Source organism: Vicia villosa, linkage group LG1 (genome assembly GCF_029867415.1).
Source record: "Vicia villosa cultivar HV-30 ecotype Madison, WI linkage group LG1, Vvil1.0, whole genome shotgun sequence".
Lineage (NCBI taxonomy): Eukaryota > Viridiplantae > Streptophyta > Magnoliopsida > Fabales > Fabaceae > Vicia > Vicia villosa.
The window spans coordinates 185,742,962-185,756,995 of NC_081180.1; the positions used below are offsets into that span (position 1 = coordinate 185,742,962).

Sequence of the window (14,034 nt, forward strand, 5' to 3'; positions counted from 1 at the left end):
AAAAGTACAGAAAAAGACCCTTTTTTTTAAAAGAAACGGGCTCGGGGGGTAAGTTATGAAAAGGGAAGGTGAAAGCACCCTTTTCATCCGTAGTTTTCTACGGGCTCTTAACTTGCTTAGCTCATGTTTTGTTTGTTTTGAATTGAAGAGGGACATAAGGACTTTAGCGTAAATGCGTAGCCTTCGCCTTTGAAAAAAGTTTTTGAAAAGATGTTTTTTATTGAGCTAGGCAGGTTACGAGAACTACCCTAATTAACTGGTCTTTTTCTATGCTTTTTACGATTCCCAGGATTATCCATACTATATAGAAGTAGGAAATCCTTGTTATATTGGACGTACGGGTCATCGAAGGGTCATCGAGGTCGTTTGAAGGCAACAAGTAGAGGAACCTTAGCATTTTAGCGGGACTATCATCATTTTCCGAAGGGACTCCGAGGGACAAGATCTTTTCTATGATGATTTTACTCGAGGGTCATTGTTTTGCTAAGATACCTCTACATTCGAGGGACACGACCATTTTAATCGAAGGCAACCAAGAGGGGCGTACCCTAAGGGTGAGTGCGTGCAAAGTGTGTTTGATTCGATTATAGTTTATCTTGTATTTTTAGTGAGCTAACGTTTGATTTTATCTTGCCATACACACCCTAATTAGCATACATCTAAGCAATATATATAATAGAAAAATACAGAAATTAAAAATGCGGGAAAATAAAGAGTTTCATTATATATTTACATTCGACCTATATACATTCTAATAGCATAATAAAAATCGAAAAAAACTAATAATCACGCGTCATACAAGGGATTTGAGATGGGAGAAGAATCGAGGGTAAAAGATTAGAGTCGGAATAAAATCAAATTTTAACGGAGATTAATTGAAAACCTAGATTAATCTAATTATCTATTCAAACTAAATCTAAATTAAATTATACTAAGAAATAATTAATTAAGTTTAAATCCTAAATCTAATTATTTAATTTAAAATTAATTTAAACCTTCCTTATTAAATCAATTGAGAAAAAAAAACTTAATAAAAATGATTAGTAAAAAAAAACCTAAGTTCTAATCATTTATCTTATTTTTTATTTAGATTAATTTTGATTAAAAAAAATGCCTTGTATGCTAAAAGGTTAAAAATCCAAAAAAATAAATGGCATTTGGCATGGCTGGGGGTTGAACCCAGGATCTGGGAGTAACTGGCAAAACGCGCTGACCACTGCGCTGTGTTCATTGGTCTGTTAACCTGTCAAACAAAAAAATATAAGTTTCAAAACGTGTGCCCAATGGTCTTTCAAACCGTAGTCAAACGTTGGGCCCCATTTATTGGAAAGAACGAATCAGTGTTGGAGAGAGATTGAGCGTTTGTTGACTAGCGAATGAGAAAGGCCCACGCGTATGGTCAGGTCCAAGGTACTATTCATTGTCTTCAACCTTTGGACCTGCGGTTTTACCTGCGGAAATAGCCATGGGTTTACCTGCGGTTTTTTCTGCACATTCTGCAAAATTTAAAAACTCAATAAAGTGACATTAACAAAATAACATAGATGCCCAGATCCCCTTAAAAACACGCCAGGAGTTCAAATATGGTGTCGCTTTCGTCTAAAAATGGCTATATCGTGGGGAACGAAACCGAACACCATGCGTGCCCTAGTCATGGTACTTTGCGATTTAAGCTCTCAAGCTTTGTTTTGATAGTCCAACCCTGCGCTAAATACTACCAGGAGCTTATTCATGCGGTTAGATCTCATTAAAACACAATAATATTAGAGATACGAAATAACAAAAAAAAATGCATGAATATATGAATCATAAAGTACGAGTTCATGGCATGGTTATGTACTATATGATCCGTTCAGACTTACTCTCCAACACCTTGTGAGTTAAATGGAACAAGAATTCGATCTATTGAATGGCTATGTGGAGAACTTTCGGCTTGCCCTAGTTTTTGAAACTTTGGAAATTTGGAAATCGTTTTTTTGAGGCCAAGGATCCGTGTCCCAAGAGGCTGCACGAGTTATGAATATATAGTGGACCAAATTAGGGTTGAAAAAAGATGGAAAGAATCATTGTCATCAAAGTGTGGAAATGTCATGATTTCTTTCCAAAACATTTTTTGAAAACTTTCCAAAATTCCAAGATCTTGTCTCAAACCTTCCTTTTATATTTTCACACGACTTTTGCACACATGTGGGGCCTTTAAATATTTGGAAATCACACATATGTTCTTTTTACCATTAAGTTATGATTTTAATTCTTTTAAAATTGAATTTAAATTAATAAAACCAAAAATTAATAGAATAAGACCATAGAATAAATGAAAATTGATCCATGGGCCTCTTATGAAGATGCATTTTCGTGGTCAGCTATGAAGTATAGGCCCATTGCTAAAAAAAACAGAATTTCTCAATTGTGGCTTTATGCATTTCTCGAACTTTGCCCAACTTGCACCAATCGTATTTCCCTCATTTTTTATCACATGAAGGTGTTCTTGTACATTTTAGAAAGCTCAAAGAGTCTTCTAAAAGATACTTTTGGTTTCACCTTCATTGAACTTACCATGTTCATTTACCATCCTTTGAGAAAAAACGTCTTTTTTGCGATCTTTTAGGAGGACCCGTAATGTTTTGGCTTATATCTTCCAAATGAAGCAATTTTGGACTTGGCATGTGAGAGCCAAAGTTGTAGAGAATTCAATTTCCTTCAAATTGAGCTTTGGATGGGAAATTTTTGATGCTCCATGTGAAAGTTATGGCCGGTCAAAGTTCAGTTGACTTTCTTCTAGAAAACCCTAATTTAGGAATTTTAGGTTTTGTTGATTTTTGAACTTTCCTTGATGAATCATGATCAATACTTGATCAAATGATGAATAACACTTCATAATGAGGATGCTGACCAAAAATCAGAAGTTTTGACTGTGATTTGACCATAGTTTGACTTTTAGGTCAACTAGGCGATTATTGATCGTTTGGGCCATTGAATGAGCAATCTTTGGAATCAAGGCTTGAAACTTGGTATGGGATCTCTTTGAAGCATATAAGAATCCACGAAGTCCACTTGAGGTGTCAGAAGCTGACTTTTCTTTGAGAAGGACAAAACCCTAGTTTGAAGGGTAGTTGATTTAGGAGAGTATATACTCAGTCGAGTATTGAGACTTTGATATTCAAATGATCTTGAGTGGGCAAATTTTGGGGTATGACAGCTGCCCCTGTTCAATCTTCTTAAATCTGAGGATGTAGAGTGGTTTTTATACCAGTCGAAATCCGAAGATGGAAGGGGATTGAACACCAGAATACCAAGAAATTTGCCCTTGCGGATGCAGGGATTTTTAGTGGAGATGGGCTTAGAGATGCCATCTAGCTGAGTGAGGGGTCATGCTTCCCAGGGTGTGTATGTGATAGATCTTCAGAATGTTTAAGGTTCAAGCTTCCAAACATATATCTGGGATAGAGATTCATAGATGTTCAAGGTTCGAGCCTCCGAAACATCTAACACAGAATTCAGATCATTCGGGGTTCAAGCTTCCGAAACATATCTGTTGTAAAATTCAGATCATTCGGGGTTCAAGCTTCCGAAACATATCTGCCGTAGATTTCAGAACATCCGGGGGTCATGCTTCCGGAACATTTCTATCGTAGATTTCAGATTATCCGGGGTTCAAGCTTCCAGAACATATCTGTTGTAAAATTCAGATCATTCGGGGTTCAAGCTTCCGAAACATATCTGCCGTAGATTTCAGAACATCCGGGGGTCGTGTTTCCGGAACGTTTCTGTCGTAGATTTCAGATTATCCGGGGTTCAAGCTTCCGGAACATATCTGTTGTAAAATTCAGATCATTCGGGGTTCAAGCTTCCGAAACATATCTGCCGTAGATTTCAGAACATCCGGAGGTCATGCTTCCGGAACGTTTCTGTCGTAGATTTCAGATTATCCGGGGTTCAAGCTTCCGGAACATATCTGTTGTAAAATTCAGATCATTCGGGGTTCAAGCTTCCGAAACATATCTGCCGTAGATTTCAGAACATCCGGGGGTCATGCTTCCGGAACGTTTCTGTCGTAGATTTCAGATTATCCGGGGTTCAAGCTTCCGGAACATATCTGTTGAGAATCTGGGGTTCAAGCTTCCAGACTGTATATTTGATAGACACTGGTTTTTGTTGATACTTTTTCTTTGGCCAGCTGGTCAACCTGAAAGGTAAAGTTAGTTTTATGCGATGACATGATGTATGTATTGCATTGTAGTATGAAACTCTCAAAATAAATGAGAATTTTCGCATGCTATGTTTGTGTTTGCTATGATAAAGCATATGATGCATGGAAGTAGATGCATGATGTATGGGTATGTTTATGTAGATGCTTGTTGATAACTCTGCATAGTAGCTTTTCGCAGGAAAATAAATCCCCATTTGTTGTCAGAGATGTTAACAATATGATTGTATGGCGAATTTCTTGTCTTTTTGTGCCAGAACATCTGGTTGGAGATTTTTATTTGTACTTGAGGCGTACATCTTTGTAGGAGAATGATGCTTTCTTTGAGAAATGCTTTGTGGGGATACTTCCATACTATTGACTATGGGAGGACACCTGGATGATTTTGATATTACTCTATTGTTTTTCCTGTTTCCTGTAAATGTAGGAATACTCTGGCAAGCGCTAGTCATGTTCAAAATGCATATGTTCATTCAAAATTATCATTGGACGCTTGCATACTCAAAACAGAGAAAGTAAAAAAGTAAACTTGAAGTAATTTTGTATTGATTTGGAAAAGTGCCATAACAGGCGAATTAGTACAAGGAGACAGAATTCCTAGTAAGAGGAAATTGTCGTGCAATTTTTTGAAAGGAAGTACAAAGAGAATAAAGAAAAAACAGCTATGTGGAAGTGATCTCATTGGGTTTCGACTCAGCTATTGCCATTATGCCTTCGAATATCTCATCCCTTGCTTGTTTGGAAAAGACAATTGCATTGATTAGTGCCTTTTGAACTTGATCTTGGTAACAGAGTTAATTGGAGATTGATGAGTGATGATCCAATGGGACATAGTCATACGCTTTAATCCCTAACTTTTGCCTAGACTGCCTTTTCAGGTTTTCAGCCTACCGGGATACCCTTTTTTGCCCAAGCCGCCCTTTCAGGTTTTCGACTTGCCGGGTGTACAATTTTTTATATTTATATCCCTAATTTTTGCCCGAACCCTTTTGGTTCGTCAGGATGCCCTTATTTTTGCCTAGGTATGTCAACCTAGCGGGTCTATTTTATGCGTAGTATTTTTTGACTATGTCCGCATTCACAGGGTGCGGGAAGTCCTCGCCATCCATTGTGGTGAGCATCATGGCTCCGCCGGAGAATATCTTCTTAATCACAAATGGTCCTTCATACGTTGGAGTCCACTTGCCCCTGGGATCACCTTGTGGAAGAATAATGCGCTTTATTACTAAGTCACCAGTCTGGTATGCCTGGTGCCTGACCTTTTTGTTAAATGCTTTGATCATACGTTTCTGATATAATTGTCCATGACATACAGCCGCGAGCCTCTTCTCATCAATCAAGTTTATCTGGTCTAGTCGAGTCTGGATCCACTCGTCTTCGCCCAAATCTGCCTCTTTCATAATTCTCAGGGAAGGAATCTGAACTTCGATAGGCAAGACCGCCTCCATACCATAAACCAATGAGAAAGGAGTTGCCCCAGTTGAGGTACGTGCAAAAGTACGATAACCATGAAGAGCAAATGGTAACATCTCATGCCAATCTTTGTATGTCACCGTCATCTTCTGTACAATCTTCTTTATATTTTTGTTGGCGGCTTCCACTGCGCCATTCATCTTTGGTCTGTATGGAGAAGAATTGTGGTGTTTAATTTTGAACTGTATGCAGAGCTCGGTGATCATTTTGTTGTTCAGATTGGTACCATTATCTGTAATAATCCTTTCAGGGATGCCATACCGACAGATGAGATTATGCTTGATGAATCGAGCCACAACATTCTTGGTTACTGAAGCAAATGAGGCCGCTTCCACCCACTTTGTGAAATAATCAATAGCCACGAGGATAAAGCGATGCCCATTGGAAGCGGTAGGCTTGATTTCCCCGATCATATCAATGCCCCACATTGCAAAAGGCCAAGGAGCAGTCAAGACATTTAGTGGAACTGGAGGTACGTGCACTTTATCAGCGTAAATTTGACACTTATGACAAGTCCTGGAATGATGGTGACAATCAGTCTCCATGGTAGACCAGTAATAGCCTGCTCTCAAAATCTTTTTAGCCATAGTATGCCCGCTGGAATGAGTTCCGAAAACACCATCGTGCATGTCTTCCATTATTTCTTCTGCTTCCTTCTTGTTCACACAACGAAGCAAAGTTGAGTCATGATTGCGTTTGTATAAGATCCCATTACTCAGGAAGAATTTGGCCGAGAACCTTCTTAAAAACTTCCTATCATTGATGGATGCCCCTTCAGGATATTCCTGGGCTTCAAGATATCTTTTCACTTCATAGAACCAAGGTTTCTCGTCTGCTCCTTCTGTAACAACCTCGCAACAATGTGCTGGTTCATCCAATCTTTCAATAATGATCAGGGGTGCCTCATTGTCCCACCTAACTATGAACATAGATGACATGGTAGCTAGCGCGTCTGCCAATTGATTCTCCTCTCGTGGAATATGCTCAAAAGTAATCTCTTCAAAATAAGGGATCAAAGTTAACACGTATTCCTTGTAAGGGATGAGATTAGGATGCTTCGTGTCCCACTCTCCTTTGACCTGACTTATTACCAAGGCTGAGTCTCCATACACTTCTAGAAATTTGATTCTCAAGTCGATTGCGGCTTTGAGACCCATGATGCACGCTTCATATTCGGCCATATTGTTGGTGCAGTCGAAGCATAGTCTAGCAGTGAATGGTGTATGTCCACCTTCAGGAGAAATAATTACAGCGCCGATACCATTGCCAAGTGCATTCGAAGCTCCATCAAAAACCATAGTCCATCGGGATCCTGGTTCAGGTCCTTCATCCGGACCAGGCTTTTCATAGTCGGTAACAAGCATGATATCTTCATCTGGAAATTCAAAGTTCATGGACTGATAGTCATCTACCGCTTGATGAGCCAAATGATCCGCTAGTACACTTCCTTTAATTGCCTTCTGTGTAGTATACTGAATGTCGTACTCTGTCAATATCATTTGCCATCTTGCTATTCGTCCAGAGAGAGCGGGCTTCTCGAAAACATACTTGATGGGATCCATTTTAGAGATCAATAAAGTAGTATGGTTCAACATATACTGTCTTAGTCGGCGAGCAGCCCATGCCAAAGCACAACAAGTTTTCTCGAGCAGTGAGTATCTTGTTTCACAGTCGGTAAACTTTTTGCTAAGGTAGTATATTGCATGCTCTTTTCGACCAGACTCGTCATGTTGCCCCAGTACACACCCCATTGAATTCTCTAACACTGTCAGGTACATTATCAGAGGTCTTCCATCGATTGGTGGCATCAGAACTGGAGGTTCTTGAAGGTACTCTTTGATTTCGTCAAAAGCTAACTGACACTCGTCATTCCATCTTACCACTTGATCTTTCCTCAATAGTTTGAAGATTGGTACACAAGTAGTTGTCAGGTGGGAAATAAACCTTGCAATATAATTCAAACGTCCCAGGAAACCCCGGACTTCCTTCTCAGTACGTGGTGCAGGCATTTCTTGAATAGCTTTAACTTTGGCCGGGTCAACTTCAATACCTTTACTGCTGACGATGAACCCTAGGAGCTTACCGGATCTTGCCCCAAAAGTGCACTTGTTCGGATTCAATCTCAATTTGTACTTCTTTAACCTGTCAAAAAGCTTTTGCAAATGGATGAGGTGTTCTTCTTCAGTGTCAGATTTTGCGATCATATCATCCACATACACTTCTATTTCTTGGTGAATCATATCGTGGAACAAAGCTACCATTGCACGCTGATATGTTGCCCCTGCGTTCTTCAAACCGAAAGGCATTACCTTGTAACAAAAAGTCCCCCAAGGTGTTGTGAATGTTGTCTTCTCCATGTCTTCTGGTGCCATCTTGATCTGATTGTAACCGGAGAAGCCATCCATGAAAGAGAACACTTTGCATTGTGCGGTACTGTCCACCAGTGTATCAATGTGAGGTAGCGGAAAATCATCCTTTGGACTTGCTCGATTCAGATCTCTATAGTCAACACACATCCTGACTTTCCCATCCTTTTTAGGCACTGGCACAATATTAGCGATCCATGGTGGATAACTCACTACTTTTAGAAACCCAGCATTGAACTGTTTCTCAACTTCGTCTTTGATCTTTTTGGCCATATCAGGTCTACTTCTTCGTAGTTTCTGCTTCACCGGAGGACTGTCTTCCTTGATTGGTAAGCGGTGCACCACAATATCAGTATCAAGACCAGGCATATCTTCGTAAGACCAAGCGAAAATCTCAACATAGTCTCGTAACATCTGGATTAGTCTCTGTTTGACACTGTCTTCCAATCCAGCGCCTACCTTGACTTCTTTCTTTTCTTCGTCAGTACCAAGATTCACAACTTCAATCGGCTCTTCGTGCGGCTGTATAGTTTTTCCTTCTTGCTCTAGCAGTCTGGCAAGCTCTCTAGGCACCTCACAGTCTTCCTCGCCTTCGTCCTCAGCTTGGTAGATCGGATTATCAAAGTCATAACAGGCAGTAGCAGAGTCGTTATCAATGGGATCCAGAGTGGATGTGAATCTGCAGTGTATTATGTGGGTGTGTGTAAGAACACATAGCTTTAACAATATGACAAAAGAAAACAAAAACATAGAGCGCAATATTTGAATATGAAACGTCCAATGATTTACTTGAATGAAAATATGATTATGACATGACAAACCCTAACAAATGGACCAACTATGCCCCGGGCAAGGCATATGGCTTTGAAATTTATTGTTTGAATTACATAACCGAAACTTGGACTAGAAAACAATAAAAACAGGAAAAATTGCAATTACTCCTGGTTGAAGGAGATAGAGGTAACATCTTCGGTCTTCCAGTTGTTCAGCCCATGATCAGGTGTCGGGAAGATCCACTTGTCTAGATTGCAGTTGCTCTCCCCATCTTCCAAGGCATTGACTCCTTTGCTGACGAAATGAGACATTAACCCTCCAGGACGAGTGTAACGATTATTCTTCTGAGTTCCAGCAGGACAACCTAAGCCAAGCTTGTCAGATTTATACGGGACATCAATGAGTTGGCCCCAAACAGTACAACCACCTTCTTCAACTACAGCCTTAGCATCCTTCAGAGAAGCCATTGTTGAAGGGATCCAGGTAACTTTAGGAACAGTAGGAGTGTGCTTGGCGGTAGAGACAACTTGAGGAACCAATTCAAAAGTCTGGCAAGGAGTCTCGATGAATTCGCCGTTCACTTCGATATACTTGTACTCATTCACACAGCTAACCACATACTCTTCTTCCCCATGCACAGTGACGATCTTGCCATTTGCAAGGTACTTCAACTTCTGGTGCAAAGTAGATGTCACAGCACCTGCCCCATGTATCCACGGACGCCCGAATAGGCGGGGTGGATATCCATCACATAGAACAAGGAGTTGAAAGTTTGAGAACCCACTCTGATTGGGAGCTCAACCTCTCCATAGACTGTACTCTTCGACCCATCGAAAGCCTTTACCACCACATTACTGGGCATTAGCACTATCCCTTCGGAATCAAGTCTATCCAGCACCGATTTAGGCAATACATTCAGCGAGGAGCCATTATCCACCAGCACATGGGACAAAGTAGTACCCTTACACTCAATGGAGATGTGCAAGGATTTGTTATGACTCTTTCCAGCAGGAGTCAGATCAGCATCAGAAAACCCCAAGTAATTGTTCGTTGTCAAACTTGCAACGCAGTTCTCAAATTGATTAACAGAAATCTCCTGTGGCACGTGCGCCGCTTTTAGAAACTTCATCAAAGCCTTAGCATGGGCCTCAGAACAAGTTAACAATGATAGCATGGATATCTTGGAGGAAGTGTGCCCCAACTGCTCGATCACATCGTAATCACTCTTCCGGATGATCTTCAGAATTTCATCCATTTCCTTCTGAGAGACTTCTTCAGCAGTAGCTTCTACCGGTGTCTGAACTGGCTCCAGCATTGACCTTTTCCCTCGCATATCAGCAGTTGAATCAGGAACAGGGACTTGAGTTGAGGTATTGGCACCGGGGGAGATTTCTGGAGAGAAAATTCTTCCACTTCTTGTAACCTTACTGGTCCCTACAATATTGTCGATGTCGGGACTAGGAACTTTGACAGGCTCATCATTCAGGGCTTCTTGTTTCACACCATGAATATACACATCATTACCATAGCTCCAAGGGACAGCCTTGTCAGAGGAGTACGGGATAGGACCAGGCTTGGTAATGATCAAGGGAGCTACCTTGGGCTCAGCAGTGATCCTTATGGGGGCCTTGGTAGGGATTCTGATAGGAGTCTTGGAAATTACGGACACGTCTTCAATTTTCAAGTTCTGGGCTAGATCTTCACATAATTTTTCCACAGAAGGCACCTTTTCAAACATGATCTTTCGATTATCCATCAGGCATTGAATACCAATCTTCAACCTTGTACAACCATTTGGTTGAGACGAGCAGTCATAACAGTCTTCAATGCAACCCGGAAATAAACCGGCTTGCAACAGCTTCTTCTTGATAAGAGGGAGTGGAGTAGTCAGACTCATCACATTAGTAACATAGGATTCTTTATCAACAGCTTTGTCATGCTTCGGCATAGGAGCAGTAATAACATTGGGAGTTTCTGGAGGATCGAACTCGATTTCTCCTGCGTCAATCATGTCTTGGATTTTGTGTTTCAATGTCCAACAGTTGTTGGTGTCATGCCCCACGCAGTCAGAATGGTAAGCACATCTTGCGTTGGGATCATAGCGAGGAGAAGATGTATTGATGTTTGGTGGAGCTATTGGCGCAAGTAACTTTGCCTTCAGCAAGTGTTGCCATGCTTGATTCAAAGACATATTGATCTTTGTAAAGTTTCTTCTAGGCGCGTCTTGTCTACGCTGGTATCCCTGTTGTTGATTTTGTCGAGGTGTTGGTGTAGAGATTAAGACAGCCCCGACAGAATGGCTACTGTCATTTCTGTTGCGACCCCTCTGACTGTGCACAGCATTAGCTTCAGTCTTTCCACTATAAGGCTTCTTCGTAACACCAGAAGAGGTGGCCACCTGAATTTTCCCACTTCGGATGCCACTTTCAACACGTTCACCAGTCAATATCAAATCAGTAAAACCAGCTGATGAGCTTCCCAGCAAATAACTATAAAATGGACCAGTCAAAGTACCCATGAACATATCTACCAGCTCCCTATCTGTTAGAGAAGGTTGAACTATGCCAGCCAAGTCTCTCCACTTTTGAGCATACTCCTTGAAACTTTCTCTTGGACCCATGGACATGTTCTGCAATTGTGTACGAGTCGGTGCGAGATCAGAGTTATATTGGTATTGCTTGTAGAAAGCAACAACCAAGTCCTCCCAAGTACGGATATTGGTACTCTCCAGCTGATAGTACCATTCGAGTTGAGTTCCTGTCAAACTCTCTTGGAACAAATGGATCAACAACATCTTGTCAGCAGTGTGAGGTTGGATCTTCCTCACATATGACTTTAGGTGCAGTTTCGGACAAGAGACTCCATCATACTTCGCAAAGGTCAGAGTTTTGAACTTTGGAGGAATCACAACTCCTGAGATGAGCCCTAGTTCCTCAAAGTCTAACCCTGGGATCTTCTGGATTTCTACAGCCTTCATTCGTTCCTCCAACTGTCTGTACTTATCTTCTGGATACTCTTCATCATCATAGTACTCTTCTTCTTCTTCATCTTGCTTGACAGAACCATTGCTCTTCTGATCAGTCTTACCACTAACATTGTCATCTTGCTCAGTCTCTTCTGGGATATCGACTTCTTTGGCCTTTTTGAGAGGGCCTCGGAATCTTCTTCCCATGTTGAAAACGCCCACAGGCTTCTTAGTCTTCTTCTCATTCTTAGTAAGGAGGGTCTTCAGCTCTTCCTGCCCTTTAGCCAGACTCAAGATCAGGGCTTGGAACTCAGCATTCTGTGCTTGCAGATCCTTAACTGATTGCTCGAGAGGATTCATTTTCTTAGCTGAAATAAACAGCGAGAATATGAGTGTCTTGTTAGAGAAACCTGTTATGCAATGTTTATGAATGGTATGCTTATGTTTATGCAATGCTTTCAAGGACCTTGAAATTTAAACTTGTTTAAACCAACAAAAAAGAAACTTTCATTAAAAAAAAACATAAAACTGTTTGCCATTTTAGGCTTTACAAATAAGGAAACTGAAATAGCAAAAACAAAAGCATAAAAAAGAAAGTCTTCAAGTCTCCCATGGACGCTTTCGCTTTGCACCAAGGAACGTGTTGATGCTTTGCTCGTCCTGAAGTTGCTTTGTGAGCTCTAATACTTTCCTCTCTTTGGCGCGAAATTGAGCTTCAAAGGTGTCCCTTTCTTCCTTCAACTGGATCCAAGATCTCTTCAGCTCCTCAAGATCGGTAGGCATGTCTGGATGAAGAATAACCTGAGGGACATCTCCCTCAAATTCAGGCTCAATAATCACAGGTCTGACAGCAGGGTATGGCATAATAAACTTTTGAGCACGAGTGCGCACCCATTTGAGGTAAGGCTCAAGAGGAATAGAGTTTTTCTGGCCCAACTCCTTGCTATCATACTTATATACTTTGTCCCACGCACGTATGAAACTTCGTCGGTAATTCTGAGGATCGTCTTCATAATCAAACGCATAACCCTTGATGATCATGTCATGAGGACCATTTCTTCGAGCATAACCAAACTGACGCAAAGCTAATGAAGGATTGTAAGTGATACCTCCCCTAATGCCAAGGAGTGGCACGTTAGGGAATTCCCCACAGCGATCGATAATAGTGAAATCCTTGTCAGATCGAGTGCACCAATGAATATCCGAATGAGAGAGTGACATCATCCTTTGTGACCATTGCATCCTTTGTTCATTCCTCAATACCGATCGGGGAAGGTGCGAAATAAACCACCTAGAAAGTAAAGGTATGCAGCACATGAGAGTTCCTCGTTTCTTGTTGGTACGAGTGTAAAGCGAATGTAAAATGTCTCCGAGTAAGGTAGGTACCGGGTTGCGAGCTAGAAATATTGTGATAGCATGCATATCAACGAACTGGTCAGGATTAGGGAATAGTACTAACCCGTAGATTAATAAAGCTAACACATCTTCAAAAGCTTGATAACTCATGGCCTTTAGGAATGATCGAGCCTTCTTCAATAGGAATTTGGCGAGAAAGCCTTCGACTCCACTCTTTGTTTCCCAATTAGAGTCAACTTCTGATTTTTCTATATGTAGCGCGCTTGCCATGACTTCAGGTTTTGGAACGTCCTCCAAACCTGTGAAGGGCAACTGATCTCGGATGGGTAAGCAAAGCAACTCAGAAAATTCTTCCAGGGTAGGCACCAACTGATAGTCGGGAAAAGTGAAACAACGATGCACAGGATCGAAGAACTGGAATAAGACCCTCATCATATCTTCTTCAAAATCTGAGGAGACCAATCTGAGTAGGCAACCATGTCTTTCAGCGAATCGGGAATTTTTGGGGACTTCTGAGACTAATTCTTTAAGCTCGGGAGGTATGCTCACAAAGTTGATCTTGATGAACTTTCTAGTAATGGGAGCCATAACCTACAAAATAGAACAAAGATAAATTCCTTGGTCCTTGAAACAGTTAGTAAAGATGCTATGTTATGATGTCATGATGTTATGATGTCAGATAGATAACAAACACAAGCAAGTCACACAAGAGCCTTAGGTTTGAAGGCGTGCATGAAGTTTGTAGGTAACTACCCTCCCCACTGACGTTTAGTTGGTTCAACCTGTCCTAGAATAGTAACCGGGTTCTATGGTGCTCATCTCGACGATCGTTCTCGAAAGCATTATCTCAGTCAGCGCTCGAGTGGCTGACCGAAAACATCTTGAAAGATTGA

General features: G+C 41.1%; 2 protein-coding genes across 2 annotated transcripts; both read right to left on the bottom strand.

Moving 5' to 3' along the window:
• Positions 1 to 8,981: 8,981 nt before the first annotated feature.
• On the bottom strand, positions 8,982 to 11,992 carry LOC131661117 (uncharacterized). Its single transcript, XM_058930541.1, has 3 exons — positions 10,883 to 11,992; positions 9,605 to 10,759; positions 8,982 to 9,494 (listed from the first exon to the last, which is right to left on the bottom strand). Exons 1-3 carry the CDS (start codon positions 11,990 to 11,992, stop codon positions 8,982 to 8,984), a joined length of 2,778 nt encoding a protein of 925 aa, XP_058786524.1.
• A 393-nt stretch (positions 11,993 to 12,385) lies between these two features.
• LOC131661125 (uncharacterized) lies at positions 12,386 to 13,729 on the bottom strand. The gene has a single exon (XM_058930554.1). It carries the CDS (start codon positions 13,727 to 13,729, stop codon positions 12,386 to 12,388), a length of 1,344 nt encoding a protein of 447 aa, XP_058786537.1.
• Positions 13,730 to 14,034: the final 305 nt, after the last annotated feature.